This window comes from Bos indicus, chromosome 2 (assembly GCF_029378745.1).
Source record: "Bos indicus isolate NIAB-ARS_2022 breed Sahiwal x Tharparkar chromosome 2, NIAB-ARS_B.indTharparkar_mat_pri_1.0, whole genome shotgun sequence".
Taxonomy (NCBI): Eukaryota; Metazoa; Chordata; class Mammalia; order Artiodactyla; family Bovidae; genus Bos; species Bos indicus.
This window is the reverse complement of record NC_091761.1, coordinates 44603551-44625555: the sequence shown is the minus strand read 5'-3', so window position 1 is coordinate 44625555 and position 22005 is coordinate 44603551. Positions and strand designations below refer to the sequence as shown.

The window sequence follows — 22005 nt, the reverse complement described above, 5'->3', positions numbered from 1 at the left end:
GAATTAGGACAGTGTTACACAGAAGAAAGGACAACACAACCGTTCCTGGAGAAAGAGTAGGAAACATGGCTTCTGTGAAAACAAAAGACACTAGAGAATGTTCTTAGGCAAGTGCTGGAGTGTCTTCTGCGTCAGCCCCAGTAACTCAGACACGTAACAACACGTGTCACTTTTCAGACCTGGAGATTTCTTTTAAGATTATCATACTGTATTAATACATAATGAGAAAAAGCAGAAAATGTTGATTAAAAGACACTCCAGTGTGAAACACAAGATCCATTAAATAAATATAAAGTCAGTTATTTTGGGGAGGGATAATAAATCAGTGTCGAAAAGAAATCTGTCTTCTTGGAGCAAGACAACACGTGTTACTGCCCTTGGGATTAAAAGCTCCTTTGTTAGCAGACATGTTATTTCTAATGGTCTCTGGAGTGGTGGTTTTAGAGCAAATTATGGGGAATTTTAACAAAGAACTAGCATTAACTGGGGAGGTTAGATGTTAATTGTCTGAATCAGCGTGAGGCTAGTATATTTTTAAAGAGACTGAAATTATTAGGTTAGCATTAAATGGAAAATAAATAGTAAATATACCGAGCTGAAATTCTTTTGATTTTCTTTTACACGCAGTATTTCTGGCGTGTCTTGAACAACTGTAATTTTTCCTTTACTGTTTTTAAGGTCATACTGGTATTGGAGCTATGAAAAAAGAGTAAACATCTTGTTAAGATTTCAACATTGTTTTGTATATTTTTAATTGTCCTATATTGTGTAAGGGAAGTTAAAACCTTATATATATATATATATATATATATTTTAAATGTATCTGCCACAATAATCATAGATAGCCAATGAGAAATTCAATAAGAATTTTGGAGAGAAACTAAACTTTAAAACGCTAAAAGTAGTTTTTTTTTTTTTTTTTTTTTTAATATCTCTTGCCTAGAATTAACTTTGAAAAGATGTCACCACCTGGAAAAGATGGTGACAGTTCATATTTAACGACAAGAAGTCACTAACAAAGTGTGAGATGATTTGGGACTGAGCTAAAAGGTGAGCCCAGAGGAAACTGGAACACACATCTCCGGGGCAGGGGTGGGAGGTGCTGAGGGCAGCTGTAGGCTGGATACCCAAGCATGTGTGCCCAGAGGCATCCTTCTTTCCCAGCCTCAACCCATGTCCCAGTGAGCTGTGCCTTAGAATCAATAAAAACTCACAAGGCTGAAGTTCTTTTGGTTCTCCCGGACCCTCTGCATCTCTGGGGTGTCCAAAACGGTCTCATAATATGACATGCACTTCTCTGCATCTTCCTTGTACTTTTTCTGGAAACAGATTCCAAGAAATAAGGACGGTGAAGAACACAGGGATATAGGCCAATGGGACCTAAAATAGCCCTTCCTGCTCAGCAGAGGGAAAGTCTTTTTTTTGACTGTTTAAGGATATTAGGGAGTTGTAAAGCAGAGCCCTTGGATCAGTGAGCACCAGGCCTCTTCTTTCCAGGAGAACTGAGCCCAAGATCCATTGTCATGACCCATTGTCATTTTGGTGTTGGAGAAGAACTGTGGTGTTGGAGAAGACTTGAGAGTCCCCTTGGACTGTAAGATCAACCCAGTCAATCCTAAAGAAATCAATCCTAAATATTCATTCATTGGAGGGACTGATGCTGAGGCTGAAGCTCCAATACTTGTGGCCACCTGATACAAAGAGCTGACTCCTTGGACAAGACCCTGATGCTGGGAAAGATTGAAGGCAGGAGGAAGAAGAAGGGGATGACAGAGGATGAAATGGTTGAATGGTATCACCAACTCAAGGGACATGAGTTCGAGCAAGCTCTGGGTATTTGTGAAGGACAGGGAAGCCTGGCATGCTGCAGTCCAGCATGCATGCAGCATGCAAAGAGTTGGACACAACTGAGCAGCTGAACAACAAAATTGTCAATGGCTAAACTGGCCAAGTGGGCATATGAGGGAGGTGACAGCCCCTGAGGTTCCTGGCAGCAACAAAGGGATGCCTGTAGTGAACTGGATGGAGCCAGACTGTTCAACAGGCAAAATGGAGAAAAGTAGGAGAGTTGAGAGCCATCACCAAGGCCTCTTGAATGCCAGTCCTTGGTTGGTGACAAAGATATTGTCACTGACCTGTGAGCAGGTATGGTTGGGCTCCTGGCTACAGGGGTGAGCCAGCAGGCAGGTCCAACAAGAACTTCCAGGATGGGGCCAGGAAAGCTATATTCCCAGGTGTTATGCAGTATAGCCCACTCAAGCAACTACTGCTTTCTAACTCAATGATTAGGAGACAAGCAAAAAACTCTAATTTGGGGCTACTCAAGTAAATTGCAGGTTCCTGATCAGTAGTGAAGATTAAAACAAATGAGGATATATATCCAGGAGTAAGAAGGACATCATACTTTTCTTTATCTCTCTGTAGGAAGAGAGAGAGTTATCCATCGGGAAGAATCAGGGTTAGATTGTATGGTTAGTGTTGACATAATCTCAATCTTGTTAAAGAAACTGATAATCAGATGTGGGTGATCAACTTTCTTTCTTCCAGATTTGCAAATTTTACATCCACATTTTAAGGGACTGATTTTTTAACTATGGGTGGTAACTCATGCCTGTGTGAATGGCCATCATCAGAAAGACAAGCGATAACAAATAAATGCTGGTGAGGGTGTGGAGAACAGTGCCCCACTGGGATTGTAAACTGGTTTTGCCTCTTTGGAAAATAGTATAGAGGATCCACAAAAAATTAAAAACACAACTACCACAGGATCCAGCAATTCCACTTCTGAGAATATATCTGAAGGATATAAAAGCACTAATTTGAAAAGATACCTGCACTTTGATGTTCATAGCATCATTATTTATAATAGTCGAGACATGGAAACAACCTAAGTGTATACCAACAAATGATGGGTGAAAAATGTTGTGGTGTGTGTGTATATATATACATAGATACATGTTTAATTGTGGCTGATTTGCATTGCTGTGTGGTAGAAATCAGTGCAACACTGTAAAGCAATTAACCCTCCAGTTTAAAAAAAGTTGTGCTATATATGTACAACGGAATAATATTCAGGCATAAAAACAGAAGATCCCACCATCTGTGACAAATGGGTAGATATGGAGGGCACAACACTAAGTGAAATAAGTCAGAGAAAGACAAATACTTGATCTCACAAATATGTGAGTGTATGACCTCACATATCTGTGGAATCTAAAATCAAAACAAACTCATAGAAAAACTGATCAGATTTGTGGTTGCCGGAGGTGGGAGTTGGGGGTGAAGTGGAATTGGAGAAAGGGGTCAAAAAGTGACAAACTTCCAGTTATAAAGTAGTAGGGGTGTAATGAGTACCATGATGACAACTGTAGTTAATACTGCTGCACGGTGTGGAAGTTGTGAAGAGACTAAATCCTGAGAGTTCCATCGCAAGGAAAAATTTTCTTTTTTTTGTTTTTTTTTTACTATATGATGGATGCTAATTAAACTTATTGAGGTAATCACTTCACAAGTAATATAAGCCAAACCATTACACTTAATAGCTCAGCTGGTAAAGAATCTGCTTGTAATGCAGGAGACCCCGGTTCAGTTCCTGGGTCGGGAAGATTCATTGGCAAAGGGATAAGCTACCCACTCCAGTATTCTTGAGCTTCCCTGGTGGCTCAGCTGATAAAGAATCTGCCTGCAATGTTGGACACCTGGGTTCAATCCCTGGGTTGGGAAGATCCCCTGGGGAAGGGAACAGCTACCCATTCCACTTTTCACTTTCATGCATTGGAGAAGGAAATGGCAACCCACTCCAGTGTTATTGCCTGGAGAATCCCAGGGACAGGGGAGCCTGGTGGGCCGCCATCTATGGGGTCACACAGAGTTGGACACGACTGAAGTGACTTAGCAGCAGCAGCACCCAGTATTCTGGCCTGGAGAATTCCAGGGACTAGATAGTCCATGGGATCGCAGAGTCAGACATGACTGACTGACTTTCACAAACCATTACACTGTACACCTTAAACTTATATGGTGATACATTCAATTTTATGTCAATAAAACTGGAAAAATAAAAAAATTATGTGCATGCATGTGTGTGTTCACTCATGTCCAACTCTTTGCAGACCCATGGACTATAGTCCTCCAGGCTCCTCTGTCCATGGAATTTTCCAGGCAAGAATACTGGCTGCTAAGTCACCTCAGTCGTGTCCGACTCTGTGCGACCCCATAGACGGCAGCCCACCAGGCTCCCCCGTCCCTAGGATTCTCTAGGCAAGAACACTGGAGTGGGTTGCCATTTCCTAGAATACTGGAGTGGGTGGCCAATTCCTACTCCAGGGATAAAACCTGTGTCTTGTATTTCCTTCATTGGCAGGTGGATTCTTTACCACTGGCACCACCTGGGAAGCCCTTAAAAAATTATGAGTGGAACCATTTAAGAGTTCTTCAGTACCTTAAAATTCTCTCCATTATTTTAATTCTGATATAGGAATCTCAAGTCTAACTCAAACCTGCATCATAGATGAATCTCTTCTTTTTTACTGGGCAAAATTGTGATTTGAAAGAATCTCCTTCAGTATTAATGGAAAGACTTGTTCTTTGTAACTGGGGTCAATGTGTGATATTCTGATGAATGTCCTTACCTGGCTTGAAAGGTTCTTGACTTGCTGGGCATGAATGATCTCCGGAGTGTCAACCACAGAAGTGAAATTGGCTTTTTCCATTTCTGCTGATTGCTTATACTTAATCTACAAAAGGAACACCCAATAGTTGGATAAATGTTTACAGTGCACACATTTGTTGGCTCAGTTTGAGTATTAAGTAATCAATACTTCTTTTCTAAAAGGATTCATTATTCAAAATAAAAACAAAAGATAAAAGGATTCATTCATTTGCTACTCAACAATTGTTTTTTCTCTTGTGTTTATAGCTTTATGTTAAGGAGTGAGATTCGGAAAGAAAGGTTGAGTCCTAGACTATCTAGTTGATTGGGGGGACTGGGTGGTGTGAGGGCTGGTGAGAGACGTTGTGCAGGGTTTGGGAAAGGAGGAGAGGGACAATCAACAGATAGTAAGGCATTGATTCTTTTTGGAAGAGCTGGGAGAAGGACAGATGAGAGCAGCCTTGGCAAACGTCCTGGATCCTTTCATCAGAACAGATTCCGCCATGCCATTATATGCATCTGACTGTAATTGACCAACAAGTAAGATAATAGAAGGAAAAAACTGTGTTCTTACAATCACAGCTACTTTTTTGTTTTGTTTTGTTTTTAAAGACTGACATGGAACACTCACCTGGCTGGCAATATCTGTAGCATTCCTGGCTCTCAGGAAGTCAGGAGTTTCATTGGCCATGGCATTCAGGCCTCTTCCTTTGACTTCCAGCTCCAGATCTCTCTTATATTCTTTCTATAGGAGCATGAAAAGAAATGTTAGTTAACTGTCCTAGCAAGATAATAAATGTGCAGAGTGAAGATAGACCCACGTAACATGCTACTTGCATTGCTAGTGTCACCTCTGCACTCCCTGGGGTGGGACAGAGTGGGGACAACAGAAGGCCGCTTCAGAAGACTTATACTGATGCCAGAACCTCCTTCGGAGCAATTTCTAGCATTCTCTGCTTAGAACATTAAAGTACAAAGCATATTTTAAATCTGGTTTGGTGCATAAACAATTACACTTAGATGCCCACCACTCCAGGGTGGTGTTTTTATTTAAATGGGCACAACAAATGTATCAAGATTAAATCAAAAGCTATTAGATAAAGAACAGGCATAGCCACTATGGAAACAGTTACAATATCAACTCATCAGAAATCGAGATATTTTATGTAATGATTAATAATCATGTTGAACAGAGAATCTGAAATACAAAAACTATCACTTTTTAAAAAAATGCAACTTGGCTAGGAAGAAGATACTCGGTTGATCCTGTGCATGCAGTCAGCTGGGTGCCCACCTCGTTGAGGATCTGGGTGGCATTCTTTGCTCTTAGCATATCCGGTGTGTCTTCCATTTCGCTGAGACCCTTCCCACGGATGCTTTCCTCTAGATCTTTCCTGTACTCTTTCTATAGCACAAAATACAAGCAACAGTGCTCACAAGAAAGCCTGGATTGTTCCTCTGCTGAAAAGTCCCTCACCAAAATACAAAACAAAAATGTCCTAATTTCACACAGTTACAGTTTAGCCAATAAAAAAATTAATAAAGGCAGGGTATAAGCTTCATCAGTTAATATCCAATATCAAATAAACTAGAAATTAATAGAATGCTAAGGTAAGCACATTTTATTAGGTACTCAATTAAAAGTTAGGAGAATTAATATGGGTAATAGATTAGGTGCTAGTATGAAACACATGGGAACCCAACTTGGACCCCGGAGAGTTAGGTGGTGGTGAAAATGGTCGGAATACGTTGATGAGTGTCATTAGTGCAATTATTTGGGTCAGGAGGGAGAGGAAAGACTGAGTGGGCACTACCTCGCTGGCTATTTTGGTTGCATATTTGACATGTAATAGAGCTGGTGTGACCTCCAGGCCAGTCAGGTTTCTGCCTTTAATGGACTCTTCATAATCTTTCCTATATTCTTTCTAATGTAAGTAGGAAGGAAAGACAAGAAAGAATGTTTGTTACAACTTATTTCTCAACCCTAGGAAGAAAACAGTTACATTTTCTTTCTGTGTATGGCTTCTTGATCTTAGTTCTGCTGATAATCACACATTTGAAACATGACTGTTCTGGAAATACCCTGGGCAGAGCAAATTCCCCGAGGAGACTTAGAGGCTGAGAACCTTCGGTGGCCTCTCATTTGCCTATCTACCACTCCCATGGGGGCTGGCCCTCTGAAAGGGGAAGGACGGAGGTACCCCCAAGACTCTCAATATGTTGTCCTCTCTCTTGATGACACTTTCCTGAAGGCAATAAAATTCTACTTCTGAATCAGAAGTGACTCGGGAAGAAAATAAAAAACCACTCAGAGGAAGGGGATCTTGAGGGCACCAAATGCAAATTTGTCCTTTCTCATAATCACAACTATTATTCTAAATCACCTAACAAATAAGGTGGATAATGAAGCCCAGAGAAGTTATCAGGCTTTGTTCACTGTTAGGAGGAAGGGCCACCAACTCCCCCATCTCTCAAATCTGTGGATGAGGCTGTATGACTGGGAGGCTTGGAATAGACATTGGGACTCAATTTTTGTCATTTTTTAATTCTGATAGAATTTGACATCTACAGAAAAGTTGTAAGAATAGTACAAGGAGCTCCCACAGATGCTTTCCCCAGGTTTACCACCTGTTTTAAACAGTTTAAAATTTTCTGTTATCTGGCATTCTACACACCAGAAAGCTCCCCAAACTACTACTTATATTAAAAGCCATTTATCTTTATGGTTGGAGATACGCTCATGGAGGTGAGGCAGAAGAAATCCAAAATAAGCCTGTTTCCCAATGAAGACAGACTTTCTCAGTTTCAAAATAAGATTCATTCTTCTCTGCTATTGATTAAAATTTTTTAAAATTTTATTTTAGATGCCTCTGCTTACATTTCTAAAATAGGAAATATGACATACTGACTTTTTTGATATCTTGATAAAAACCCTGATTAAAAGAAAAAAAAAATCTTCCTTTCTTGGACTGGAGGCTTCCTATTAAGAGAACAATTCAAAGCCAACAGTGGGTCTGCATAGAGGGAACTGATTCAAAGAAAAAATTACATTACATTCAAAATAATTTGTTTCAGTATTAGGAACAGTTTGCTATCTCCTAATTCTGTGAAAAGGGTAGTTGAGATAAACATATATGGTAAATGTTTATTATTCAGAAAAATTTTTTATATAAATAATGGAACCACAGGATTTGAGATATGGAAAAGATTTTGGTAATTATATGTTGAAGAATCCCATCATCCACACCTTTGGGATAACAACAGGCTCAACACTTTTGCGGGTAGAGGTTGTTTGCCTTAGCTCGATGGTATACTTGCTGTGTTGGGGTTTGTGCAGGACTTACCCCACTCTGCATCTGCTGAGACTCCTTGGCAGTGATGTACGTTGGTGTTTCAAAATCTAGCATAGGCTTCCCTCGTTCCTTTTCGTACTTTTCTTTGTATTTCACCTAGTGATAAAACCCTTATGAGACATCTCTGGCCAATTCTGAGACAGAGACCAGTTTAACAGTAGCATTTTTAATTGGTACATTGTGTCCAATTGGGTGGCATCTCATTGCCAGGCAAAACAGTTTCCTGTCATGTTTCAGAAAGTTACTTTTTATTTTGGCCTGGCAGGGTAACACCAAAACTGTCTGCAAGGCATGGTCAGGATTTGTGTTCAATTCAAGGAGACAAAAGGATCACTGCAGAAGAATCAGCCAAGACAAGCATTGAGACAAGAAATTCATGGGAAAACTGTCCACAGGGAAGGTTTGCCGAGATTTGATGTATATAGATGTGAATATTTTAGCCGGAGCATCAGCCAATATTTCTAATAAAAATCTCCAATCTTCCCTTCGTAAGAACTTTTATCAGGGACCTGGGGCCTTAATAGATAATGCATACAACTTTATTTACATATCAACTCAACTGAGGTAATAACTGGTCACATTCAATGCTGCCAATATAGGTTGGTATGAAAATGAAAACCAGTTGACTAGTCATTGACTGAATTTCTAACAAACCTGACATTCTCAAAAAGACCCCAAGGCTATTTTACAAATACAAACTCCTCATCCTCATCACAGGGGCTCAGGAATGGGAGGAGCCTATAGATATTCCTAATTTACACAGGAGACACTGAAAGACAAAAGCCTGGGTCACACAGCATCTTCATAGCAAAGGCCAATCTCAGCTCTCTTGCTTATGACAACACATTAACATAGAGATCCAGGAACACGGGCTGCTTTACAGATGATGGGAAGCATCTTTAGTAATTCAGCCTTCTTGTTAATGCCCAATGGGGATGGGAATAGCTGAATTTGTGAAATAGAAGGTCATGTGGCAGCGAATACCTTCCCTGAGTTCTTTTCCTGGGAGAATCTTACTTGTATAAATTTTGCAATTTCTTCCACACCCAGAGACTACTTCAGTGGTGACCTGATCATATCACTCCTCTGCCCCAAATCCTCTAAAGGCTCCCCATCCTTCTTAGTAATATTTTCTTTTCTTTTTTTAAAACAAATATATTTATTGATTTATCTGGCTGTGTCAGGTCTTAACTGTGGCATGTGGGATCTTTGGTTGCAACATGTGGGACCTAGATCCCCGACCAGGAATCAAATCCAGGCCCCCTGCATTGGGAGCATGGCGTCTTAGCCACTGAACCACCAGGGAAGTCCCACTAATATTTTCTAAGGGATCCGTCTCCCTGGTGATATAATCTTCATGCTTACATCCAGTCTCTGTGAGTAACCTGAGTAACACATACTGCATGCCTACTGTACTATTTCTCCAGTGTATGTACACATTGTTATCATTCGTAACATGAACATTTGTTTCAACATGTTGCTAAATTCCAGGCCCCTGATATCTTTGGAAATTTTCAGGAGCACTTGTTGCTACAAGTGTAACTACTGTCCTCTAGGGGAATCCATGAAAACTTTGGACATGGTAGGTGAATGTGCAGGAAAAAAGACAGTCTTGGTCAACTTACGATACTCTGTAATTCTGTGGCCTCTTTTAGATGAAGCTGCTCCAGATTGTCAGGTATTGTGTGGTAGTGACCTTTACTCTTCTCATAGTTCTTCTTGTACTGGTACTGAGGGGAAGGAGGCAAAAAGAGGCACACTGATGGCAAAGCTGCTCCGCATTCCTGTTTTTCTCTTTAGGTTGGATATTTACACAGCAGCAGCATCAAGACCAAATGAAAATTAGCGAACACCACATAGGGGATTAAAAAAACATTTTAAAGGATAAAGATACATGTTCAGTATTGTCAGTTAATAAATACAAGCATGTAAAGTAGGCTTTTAAGAGTGAAAAGTTAAAAGTGAAAGAAACTATTCCAAGTGTTAAGTCTATGTTTTTACGAGGAGGAAAGGGAGTGGTTAATTGGGAGAAAAAGAAGTTAAAATATTCCCCAAACAGAAGCAATTTTATAATCTGAGAGGTGTGGCAGTCAGGGGAGCACTGGTAGATTAATATTGTCATTTGGAAGAATGCACTCAGAGGACAGACACGCTTTCAGTAGCAGAGAAGGAGATGCATGTGACCTCAGAGAAGGAATTTAGCTGTAAAGGGGTGAAACAAGCTGTTTTTGGAGCAAATGATTGAGCTTACAGAACTGGCAAGGTGGCTTGTATTCAAGACATGGTTCATTATTAGCGATTCCTTCATGTCAGTCACAGGTTTGTGAAGTTTCTTCAAATCAGCCTTATACTTAACCTGTGCCACAGTAAGGGGAAAAAGGAAATCATATAAATAGGAAATGGAAAACTGTACTAATGAAACCATAATAAGTTAACTCATCCTGAAACAAATGCTGGAAATGGTAATAAAAAAAACCATAACTCATTTACAGTAGCCAAAAACGGGAAATTCAAGTATCCATTGACAGATGAAGGGACAAACACGGTGTGATACATACATAAAGTGGAATACTGTTTAACCATAGATGGAATGAAGTTCTGACATACGCTACGCAGCACGGATGAACCTTGAAAACATTGAGCTAAATGAAATAAGCCAGACCAAAAAAGGACGAAAATTACATGATTCTACTTACATGAAATCTCTAATAGGCAAACGTATAGGGACAGAAAGTAGATGAGAGCTTTCCAGGGATTGGTGAGAGAGAGAAATGGAGAGTTATTGCTTAATAGTTATAGAGTTTGTGTTTTGAGGTGATGAAAAGCTTTGGAATTAATAGTGGTAGTTGGACAACATTGTGACTGCAATTAATAGCACTGAATTACATACTTAAAAATACTTAAAATGGCAAATTCACACATACCTCACTTGCAAGAGTATTAGCATCTTTCATGACTTTGTAGAGCTGGCTATCTTTTGGATTGTATTTTGGTGTCTTGCCCTTCTCTTTGTTGAAATTTTCTCGGTATTGAACCTAATAGCAAATGCAAAAATCCAAATTATTCCTGAATGTCAGTTTATTTGAAGGCTGAGGAACAGGGGAAATGTAAATGCAAAAGAACATATGTTACACAAAAAGTGATCATATAATTTATTATCCAAATTAGGCCACTTTTAAGAGTAAAAGGGAGCATTATTAATAATTATGCAGGGACAACAGGCAATTAAGTATAAGAACAAATGACATAGTATTTGTTTTGCTCATTTTTATATTATCCAGAGGTATGAAAGATTCACTTCCTTTTGATGCAGGACAAAAATGCATGGGAAAAGGCTTCTGGCTAAATTCAGAGACATGATCTAATATATTTGATTTGAAGCATTTTAGTCCTCCTACCTAGCAAAACCAAAAGCATTTTAGGTCTATTTCCAGGAGTTCAAAGAGGCTTTATAAATGATCAAGATAAGTGAGAAGTAAGGAATCTGTTGAATTTAGGAGAATTTATTATTTTGTACTTTAGCTTTATCATTTTAATTTTTTTTAATTGGAAAAATATTGGCATAACTTTTGAGTAAAAACAGAATTTGGGGGTATTTGATATAATTTCAGGTTAGATGGAGAAAGAGAAAAATAAGATTAAATATATTTTACTTGCAGGATATATAAAAGAATATGTAAAGGATTAAATAACTTCAATTTAAAAAAGAAGTGCAATGCCGGGCACTAATAGTTGCTTAATAAATGTGATTTGATTAATGAAAGAGACAGTCATAAGGCCTAAGCAAAATAGCTAAAGATGAGATTTACTTATAGGAATATTCAACAGAATAAACTGAAAGTGACAGAAACACTTCCTTACTGAAAGACAGACTGATTCCTTTGATGCTAGGATTAACACCAGAAATAGAACCCTGCTAGTTATTTATTCTGGGCGTCCCTAGTGGCTCAGATGGTAAAGAATCCGCCTGCAATGCGGGAGACCTGGGTTCAGTTCCTGGGTTGGGAAGATTCCCTGGAGGAGGAAATGGCAACCCACTCCAGTATTCTTGCCTGGAGAATCCCCATGGACAGAGGAGCCTGGCGGGCTACAGGCCATGGGGTTGCAAAGAGTTGGACACAACAGAGTGACTAAGCATAGCACAGTTACTTATTCTAGGAAGAAAGAAAAATGAGCTCTTTCTAGATGTTAGCCAGCTAACAGGGCAATATTTGATGCTCTGGGACACCTAGAGTTTCTGTTGTTGGTAAAATGAAAGACTTGCTCATTCAAAGTTAGCACACCAGGATCTGGTTGCCCAGATATTTCGCACTGTAGACACTTAAAATCAGTCCCCTCATGCTTCATCACTTTACTTCCCCACAACTTTCCACATCCAGCAGAACAGGCACAACAGGAGGCCACTCAAGTGCTAAGAACAATGAAGTCTGCCACATTAAAGGAAAAGCATTCACAGTGCTAAGATTCATTTATTTTGAATAAATCTCCAGTGAAAACGCACAGACAAAATAAGCATGCAGAGCAGTACAGCAGGATGCGGGCGCACTGAGTCAGACACGCAATGGAGGAAGCAGAAACAACAGAACAGAAAAACAACATAAAGAAATGCTACAATGGCTCTTCTCTGAAAGGAAATGCACTCCCCAAATAAAATGAAAAGCCTGCTAAGGAATGTCAGAGGTGGTAAGCTGGTGTCTGGACCAAGAGAAAACGTCCTAAAGATGCAGAAACCCTAAGAATAGGGCTGATCCCAAGAGCTGAGAAACAGAAAAGCAAAGTCAGGTAGATGTGCAGAGGCAAGACTGGGGAAGAAAAATTGCAAAGGCCCATCTCTGATGGGAATAAAATCCATTTCTTTAGAAGAATGCTAAAAACCCTCTATCTTTTAGAAAATAACTCACGTCTGAAAAAAGTACTTGAAGAGCAGCTTTCTGCTGGCCTTTCAGTTCCTTTTTCTTCTGTTAATTTTAAGCAGATTTAAATTTCTAACTTTTTAATTAAAAAGTTATTCCTCCTCTTTCCACAAGAAGGCCCCAAGCAAATGCAGTCGAGCATAACTACTGCCAGGAATATGAGCCACCATGTCCAATCTTCCTTTTTGACTGAATCTTCTTAAGTACCACTCTATTTTGCATGATAAAGACACATATCAGACTCAGGACTTCAAGAATTCTTAGAAAGGTGTGGGATTAGGTGGGAAGTACAGTAAACCCTACCACTCTATTTTGCATGATAAGGACACATATCAGACTTAGGACTTCAAGAATTCTTAGAAAGGTGTGGGATTAGGTGGGAAGTACAGTAAACCCAAGTAAAGTGTATATCTTCCCTGGTGGCTCAGATGGTAAAGCATCTACCTACAATGTGGGAGACCTGGGTTTGATCCCTGGGTTGGGAAGATCCTCTGGAGAAGGAAATGGCAACCCACTCCAGTATTCTTGCCTGGAAAATCCCATGGACGGAGAAGCGTGGTAGGCTACAGTCCATGGGGTCGCAAAGAGTCGGCTGAGCAACAACTTTACTTTCACTTTCACAGTAAACCCACATTCATGCGGGATGTGGAATAGAAAAGCCTTCTTTCTCTTATTTACCAGGGAAACCTGAGATGCAACTGCGCAGTGCCATGTTGCAAATGGCAACATCAGTGTCCATAATCCTAGCGGGCTCAGAGAGTGTGGGAAGGAAGTTTTCAATCGATTTTTTCAAAGTTCAATTGAATACAAAGATCTAACATCCAGTTCTACTTCTTTGCAGAGACTTGAACAGGATAATAATATTGACGCTTCTAAAGACTGAAGAGCAGGTTCAAGAATTAGAACATTTCTTGCTATTGAGACTATAAGACATAGGGTGAAAGCTACAACTGAAAACATTTTGAGCAGTTTATACTGTTGATTTGGAGTATGTCTGAACTGCAAGACCATAGTAAATAACCAGTCTTAAATGTATTAAATGCCAACGACAGTCATCAGCGGAGACTCTATTTCTCTGGTTGGAGATAAGATGCCCAGTCTATTTTTACTTCATCCTTTGATCAGTGTCAGCAGCCTAAAGAAGTTAGTAGACCATCTCAAAACTACTCTACCCTTCCTACTCTGGAGGTATGTTCCAGGGGGAATGTTTCGTGCAGGAAAAGATGGGTGTGTGCAAAAGTATATCCCCTGACAAATTTCCACAGCATTCTACACATTCCAACACAAGACCAACAGAAAAAGAGTGCAACTTGGTCAGTCCCCTGACCAAGGCTAAGAAGGTAGACAAGAGAAAGAGGAAGACAGAGATACGGGCTTGCTGGTGCTGGCCTTACATCACTGATGAGCACATTAGTTTTCTTAAGCTGCCTCATCATAGGGGTGTCATAAGATGCGGCGCCGTGCCCGTGCCCTCTCCTTTGGCCTTTGATGTATTCCACCTAGAGTGCCAGCAAGACAGCAAAGTCAGAATGGGCGGGGCCCACACAGATGGGCTCTCCTGGACCAGTGGCCACACCAGGAAGCTGTCAATCCTGAGGAAGCCTTTCCCAGGAAGTAATCCCAAGAAGGGGAGCTCATAATACCACCTGCTCAGGTGTCATTCTCCGCATCACAGGATTCACCTGAGGTTAGAAATACAGGCCTCACTATTTTCAAAACCAGCAAAGTCTTCAAGGTTTCAACTTGTTTTTAGCTTGCTAATAATATGAACTTGATTTAAAAACACATTAAAAGTGTTTTAAATCGAAAAGTTCTTGTTACATTTTACTATTCTTAGAGATTCCACTACTTTTTGTGGGTGATTTCATATCTTTGTTTCAAGTATTTATACCATTCCATTAATTTGTAATAAAAATACTGCATTGGCATTTAAAAATAAAAACTTAAAAAAATCATATTTGCTTATCGTTAGACATCTGAACTTTTTGTCTTCATAATTCCCATTTCTTGTCACCTGACGTTACTACTTGTATCTTCTAAAAGATTGGAATTCCATGTTTGGCATTGCTGAAAGGCATATGTACAACCACCAAAGGTATCCTAAACCTATTTCTTCAAACAAAGACTTGAGAAAACAGTAAAGAAGAAGAAGAAGATAAATATTAAAGAAAAAAAAGAGGAAGGCAGGATCTCAGAATTGGAGGAGAAATAAGATGCTTGAGCTTGTCTTTCTGGAGTAAAACTTGCTCTCTAAAAGATCTGGTGGTTGATCATGGAGTCTCTGATCTAATGTCTAAAAACTTGTCATAACTCAGGAGTATTCTACATAATTAGCCTAACAAGGGAAATCAGGTAACGGGGCAATCAAGTTTGGGCACATTTCTGAGTCCATCTTCTCACTAATATGAAATCTGCTAGCATTAGGCATTCCCCCTCAGCTCCCGGTGCATACCTCAATCAGACACAACCCCAAATTGTAACTATTTATCCGTAGACATAGAGTCTGGGGACATCAATGAGACACAACCCCAAATTGTAACTATTTATCTGTAGACATAGAGTCTGAGGACGTTTATTCCCCTCATTCCTAGCCCAAGCTTTCAATGTATGTTTGTTAAATAAAAAAGTTAAAGTGACTGCATCTGATAGAAATTTTCAAAGCTTTTCATGATATAATTTTCAAAGCCCTGAGTGCTATCAAAGACCCCGTATCTCTTTGATCACTAATATTGCACTTTCATTCTGGGTATCACTTCTTCCTGCAGAGTTTCTAAACATCTCCTTACATTAGAGTGACTGCTTGCCCATGTGTGTTACCTGGCTGCTCAGCTTGGCTGCCTTCTTGGCCATTTCAATGTCGGGGCGACCAAGCATGCTAAGTCCGTGGCTGCCTTCCTTGCGGTGCTTGGCTCTGTACTCCACCTGAATCGAAGAAAAACAAAACGGACAACGTGTTCCAGGTGGCCGGGGCCTTGTACTACTTACTCACGGTGCATGGTGGTCTGGTAACATTTTTACCACCCACCTACCTCGCTGGCTTGTTTGGCAGCCTGCGTGGCCTTCTTGATGTCTGGCCGATCGGCCACTGTGGTGTAATGCAGGTTTTCTTTCGCATCTTTTTTGTAAGCGACCTTCATTTGGAGAAAGAAAACATTTGCTCATTTGAGAAACAGACTTTCTTCTGAAAGGAACCTTTCTGATTAAAACCAAATCAATCCCACCACCATATATTTTAAACCACTAGATATAGAAATTAGGGTGGCCACTCTCTGGGCCCAGCCCACCACGCACCAGTGTGGGACCCCCTGGTGCGGGTGGGCCCCAGAGAGTGAGAAGAGGGACTCACGTTACTCTGCTTCTTGGCCACGTCCATGGCGTGTTTCACATCTGGGGGCTCCAGCATGATGGAGTAGTTGGATTTGCCTTTCTCCTTGACAAACTTCTTCTTGTAATTTGTCTGAAAAGAGCCAGAATTTCTTAGGTGGGGAGGGGAAGCCAGGAACAGAATTGTTTTACTTGAAGAACTGTGAGAAGATCAAGGAAAATCCATGGTTCCCATTTTGGTGTCATTTTGGAACTGGGGTGTCTTGTCTGTATTCTAGTTCTTCTCTGTCATTTCTGTCCTGGAGCCTAACATTGGGCCACACACCAATCTTTCAAGAATGATGACAAGCAAAGCAAACTCTTTCATTCATCTTTTTAAAATAAAGGGAACCTTACATGGCTCATAAATACAAATTATTAAATATATGATTTATTGTAAATACACGATAAAATAATAAATACATGATCATTAAAGCATTATCCATAAGGATGTAGTGGGCAGAGATGTGGGAGATATGAAGACGTGATTTTGATTCTCTAAAATTGTTCAGCAGTTTAAGGAGAAGAGAGATGATGAGAAAGACAGATTTTCACTATCAAAGCTTCCTCCCTTTATTACCACTAGGGTAGTGATATCTTTAGTGCCAGAGAAGACATCCTATGGTAAAACCCATATCTGCCACAGTTGCCAAAACTGGAAAGTCACTAGATATTGAGTCTTTATTATTACTATTTTTGGTTGCATCGTGTGGCATGCAGGATCTTAGTTCCCCGACCAGGGATCGAACTCTGCATTGGGAGCACGGAGTCTTAGCCACTGGACCACCAGGGAAGTTCCTATTGAACTGTCTTTTAAGCCAGTGTTCAAAGTCCACATATAGGTACTGGCTGTAAGAGAAAGTGACGTAAAAGAAAGTCTGTGTGAGCAAAAACATGACTTTCAGTCTTTTGCTGGATGCTAAGGTAAAGTGGCATTGCTGTGGCCAAGAGTCCTGGGGCTGGTCACTTACATCACTGACGTTCTTGGTCACTTCTTTGACATGAATAGTGTCCCGGGTCTCTGGCAGCGTCGTGTACGAACCCTGCGCCAAGTGCTTCTTCACATACGACTTGTACTTGTTCTGGGAGAGCACAGAGAGCTTGTTACAATGCCGGCCTGGGGCATCAGCCCAGGACAGAAGGCGAGCATATGGGCTGCCGGGGGGGTACCTCGGACACCAGGCTGCTGACTGTCTTTGCCAGGAGGATCTGTGGCGTGTCAGGTACGGCATGGCAGCTTCCTCTTTCCTTGACGTGTTTCTCTTTGTATTTCAGCTACAGGGGTGAGAAAAAGGCATTTCTTCAGCTCCTCTGAGTCTCCTGCATATTTTTTATCAAGCTCCTGAGTTACTAAATAGAGCTGGTAGAGTAGTGTCATTGACATAGAAACATTAAACTCAGTGTAAGATTTGATATTTAGAAATCTTGGGAAATACCAAAACAGGATTTTCTTTATCTCGTGCAAGCTGGGGCTTTAGTAACAATCAGAATGAACATTATGATGAATCTTTATATACGCAGCTTTACTTCAGAGCACTTTGAAATGTCATTGGACCCTCCCCTAAGCCCTGGGAGGCATTATTAGTCCTTCTTTCCAGCTGAGGAAACAGGAAGCATAGGAAGAGTATGACCCCACGAAAATGAATATGTTCCCTTATAGAGTCCAGCCAGGCCCTCAGATCCCCAGTTCTGGCTGGGAGGGCTGGCACGTGGAGCCTCTGCATCAGGCCCGGCCACCTGACTGTTACAGCTTCCTGCTGCTGCCACCCTGCTCTGCCAAGTCACTGCTGTGGACTGGGGTCAGCAGCCCTCCGCAGTCCACAGGGTGCCCAGGGTGCCCCTGGGGACTGGGCTGCAGAAGACAGCCCTGTATGAGGCTAGGCCTCTGGGAGGGGACCGCATGCTTACATCACTTTCGATTATAGAATTCTTCAGGGCCAGCACCATGTCTTTATCATCCGTGACGGAAAGCTTGCAACCCTTGAGGTACTCTCGGTCCAGCTTGTATTCAAACTGTAACAGAAGAAAGTCAGAGGAAGCTGGAAAACGGTGCCAGGCACAGGAGCAAGATGGTATCTGGTTAAATTTCTAGGGAGTCTTCTTCTTGAGGGCACTATGAGGATTTGCTGCCAGGATGGGGGCAAAGGTTTCCCGGCTGGGTCCACTGCAAGCTGGGCTCCTCCTCGCCAGCCCCATGGCCAGGACAAAGCTTTCCTGGTCCTCCCCTGCCTCCCTCAAGAGCCATTAGTGTTTGGGCTCAGCCATGTGAGACCAAGCTGTGTGGCCAGGTCTACTTCCTGAGCTTGCCTTTCACACTTCACAACCCTCCTGTCCTTCTTGGATCTCAAATGAGCTAGGGAGTGACAGTGGTAATTATGGATAATGAGGGACGTTTCTGCCCTGGGTACGTCATGCAGTTCTGTCTCTCTTATCTCACATCGCTCTGCTGCAGGGTCGACTTAGCAGCCTGGATGAAGTCTGGGCGGTCAGGGGTCCATTTCCAGTAGGCTTTGGTGGCTTCATACTTCTTCTTGTAGTCCAGCTGTTTTTAACAAGATAGAAACAGGTCAGTTCATTAAGTGGCCTGAATTCACAACCACACACGCAGCACAGAGGGACTCAGCTTGCATTTTAACAAATCATGGTTCTTTATGCAAGAAGAGAGCCCCAGTTAAAATTTCTATACAATTTATGCAACTAGTTTTGTCATCCTATGGGACCCGTTGGCCTCAAAATAGAAGCTAATAATTTTTAAAGGTTCCAGATGAAATGATTTTTCAAACTAACTCTGCCAGGGCAGTTTAATTATTTTGAGTCAAGTACTTTTAACTTCTAACTAAATTCAGACAACTTTAAAAAAATTATTAAATACTTTTTATTTTCTGCCAGGCACTTCTCAAAGTGCTTTATAAATATTAACTCATTTAATCTTCATTACATCTTCACGAAATCAGCAGCTGAGGAACTGTCTAGAGGGCCTAAGCAAGCTGTCCAGGTGAGACAGCTAGTGAGCAGTGGAGCTGGGGTTCAAACCCAGGCAGCCTGGCTTCAGAGGGCATGTGTACTTGCTAGGCTTGCATTTGAGCTGGAGAACTGGCCACCTCAGGCTGAATCTGAGGAAGAGAATGTATGTAGTTTCATTTGAGTGCCCTTGCCCTCACTACCAGCCACGTTTCTTCACTCTTTTTGTCTCTCCTTTTTCTTGGTCAAGGCATCATTTGTGTACAATAAGATACACATGCTTTCATGTATTAATTTTGATCAAATTTTTTCCATTGTGAAAATGTTCAAGCATATGAAGAGTTGCAAAAAAAAAAAAAAAAAAAGTTGCATGAATCTTACAGAGAATATCCATATACCCAGCACCTAGATTCTACAATGTACATTTTACTGCATTTGCTCTGTCCCAAATCTATGCTGCTACTTATCTCTCGGTCCATTCTCAGGACACCTGTAAGCTCCCTGTCAGCCCCTAAAGGCATTTCAGTTTGTTTGCCCTAATAAATACAATTCTCTGTGGCACTAGTGGTCACAGCTTGGATTTTATAACCTTTCATTATATAACCACATACATTTTGAAGAAGTCAATACTTATCTAAATGCACAAAAAAGTCCCTGTGGTTGAGGCTTTAAGATGCCCCATCACACACAAAGAAGAATCGGCACAGAGAGATGTGAGCAGGAGGAAGGTCTAGGTCAAGTCCTGACAGCATCAAGCAGCTCAAGAGTTCTCTTTTTTCAGAAGAAGGAGGCTCCAGGGTTTGAGGCAGGAGAAGAACAAAAAGACTGGAGACACTTTCAAAAATGTAACCTTCATTTCAGAATTAAACTCCCACTTCTCAGTCTCCTGGCACAGCGGCTGAGTGGGTACAATCTCCATGGGCCACCCTTGTTTTTTCCCACCTTTCCCTGGTGAGAACCATTTAGAGGTCAGCGTTATCACTCATGCTCCAGGGCCCAGCCCTTGATCTGGAGTCACTAGAACACAACTGCCTGAAGTGATGCCCAAAGAGCCCATGTGTCCTGCAGAAGCTGATGAACCCCTGTTAGGTTTGGGGACTTACATTGGTGTTGACTTTGTAGGCATCCTTGGCTGCTTTGATATGAACAGCATCTGGCTCAATGGTACAGTTGGACTTAGTTCTCTGGTAAACTTCTTTGTATTTCAGCTGCAGGAGGAAACACAGGTGAATTTTTTAAAGCAGCCCACAAGTGTCTTAAAAAAAAAATTAAAACTGTAACTATAGTACACAACACTTCTTAAGACTGAATACATCTGTTGGGAAGAAATGATGCAGCCATCGCATCTAGTAGATGCGCACTTATCCTGTCTCAGATCTTAGCGTCTGCCCCTTAGGACACACTGCATCTGTTCACTGAGTTACCATAGAATTTATGTCCTCTGAGCTTGTGCTGAAAAGAACAGCCAGATAGCAGTCTATGTGTTTTCCCTTCCCCAAATCAGAAACTCCAGAGTTTATAACATCTTAAAAACCATTGATGGAAGACAAGACTTCCCCCAGTGGCTCACCCGAATGGGATCAGGCTTGTCCTCCTTTCACACCCCTGTAAGTTGTAGCTGTTATCATGTTATGTTGTAATTATTTATCTATTCTTTCTATTGAGCTGAATCCTTTGCGGGCAAAGTTGTGCATCATTCATTATTTCATTCCTAGCAGCAAGCACTTAACAAACAACATATGTGGTCAGTCACTCAGTCATGTCTGACTCCTTGCAATCTCATGGACTATAGCCTGCCAGGCTCCTCTGTCTATGGAATTTGCTAGGCAAAAATACTGGAGTGGGCTGCCATTTCCTCCTCCAAGGGATCCTCCTGACCTAGGGATGTAATCTGCATCTTCTGCACGGGCAGGCAGATTCTTTACCACTAGTGCCACCTGGGAAACCCCCAAGGAACCAAATAAATATTTGATGAATCAACGTACTGATGGATGAATGCTGTCATCACTGTTGCCATTGCTAGAGGCACCCCTAGTGAGTTTCAGTGGGAGGGGGAGAAACAGGGAAGGCTTAGCCTCTGTGAGCCCAGCTGGTCATTTTTTCACCTTGAGCCTGGAATTTCTAGCGTCACCCATTTTTGCTCCTTTTAAATTTCAGGGCCCTGGGGCCTTATCTCGGCCTTCTCACTAATTATTGCAGAAGGATCTTAGGTCTTAACATGGTTAAATCTGAAATAAAAACTGTCCAAAAGAAGCCACAGTAGCACTTACTAAATTTGCCTGATCATGTGAATCACAGTTTTCTGTACTTTTTCATAAATGTAGCAAATCAATAGCTTTAGGGTTCAGGCCTGGACATCCATATTTTTCATCAGTTCGGGTTATTGTTATAATCAGAAAGCTTAAGGAAATGGATGCAGAATTGCTTCATTTTTTTTTTTTCCAGTGAGAGAGAATGGGCTGCTCCACATAAGGGATCTAACTTATAGATGTTTATGAATACCCGATGCTCATGTTTGAAGTGCCAAAACTTATTTTATATGAAAAATATAATAAATAATTTTCAATGATTTATACATTTCTGCCTTCATAAACAGTGCACGGATATATTTAACATTTTTCTAGGCAACTCAGAGTCAATAGTGTGAACCCATTTGTTTATCTACCAAAGAACTCCTGAGCACCAGCCTCAGTCAAGGCTTTGGGGTAGGGATTCCACAGTTGCTTTTAGTATTCTTTATGATGCCCATAAAGCCATGGAGTTC

The 22005-nt window shown here is 41.1% G+C and overlaps 1 protein-coding gene and 1 long non-coding RNA gene across 19 annotated transcripts in view; one reads left to right on the top strand and one right to left on the bottom strand.

Annotated features, from left to right (window-relative positions):
• Positions 1-22005, bottom strand: part of NEB (nebulin) — a 219245-nt gene that overhangs the window by 19008 nt on the left and 178232 nt on the right. For all 18 annotated transcript variants that reach the window (XM_070768009.1, XM_070767914.1, XM_070767927.1 and 15 more), the window contains 18 exons: positions 20345-20449; positions 18718-18822; positions 18189-18293; positions 17451-17555; positions 17252-17362; positions 16264-16374; positions 15947-16048; positions 15735-15839; positions 10929-11039; positions 10256-10360; positions 9630-9734; positions 7996-8100; positions 6466-6576; positions 5946-6056; positions 5283-5396; positions 4632-4736; positions 1215-1319; positions 592-696 (listed from right to left, as the gene is read on the bottom strand). In XM_070768009.1, coding sequence (XP_070624110.1) covers positions 592-696; positions 1215-1319; positions 4632-4736; positions 5283-5396; positions 5946-6056; positions 6466-6576; positions 7996-8100; positions 9630-9734; positions 10256-10360; positions 10929-11039; positions 15735-15839; positions 15947-16048; positions 16264-16374; positions 17252-17362; positions 17451-17555; positions 18189-18293; positions 18718-18822; positions 20345-20449 — 1926 coding nt within the window. The remainder of the gene's footprint in view (positions 1-591; positions 697-1214; positions 1320-4631; positions 4737-5282; positions 5397-5945; positions 6057-6465; positions 6577-7995; positions 8101-9629; positions 9735-10255; positions 10361-10928; positions 11040-15734; positions 15840-15946; positions 16049-16263; positions 16375-17251; positions 17363-17450; positions 17556-18188; positions 18294-18717; positions 18823-20344; positions 20450-22005) is intronic.
• On the top strand, positions 690-14872 carry LOC139176352 (uncharacterized). The gene is made up of 2 exons (XR_011560763.1): positions 690-1050; positions 8270-14872. It is a non-coding gene; the product is annotated as an uncharacterized lncRNA (long non-coding RNA).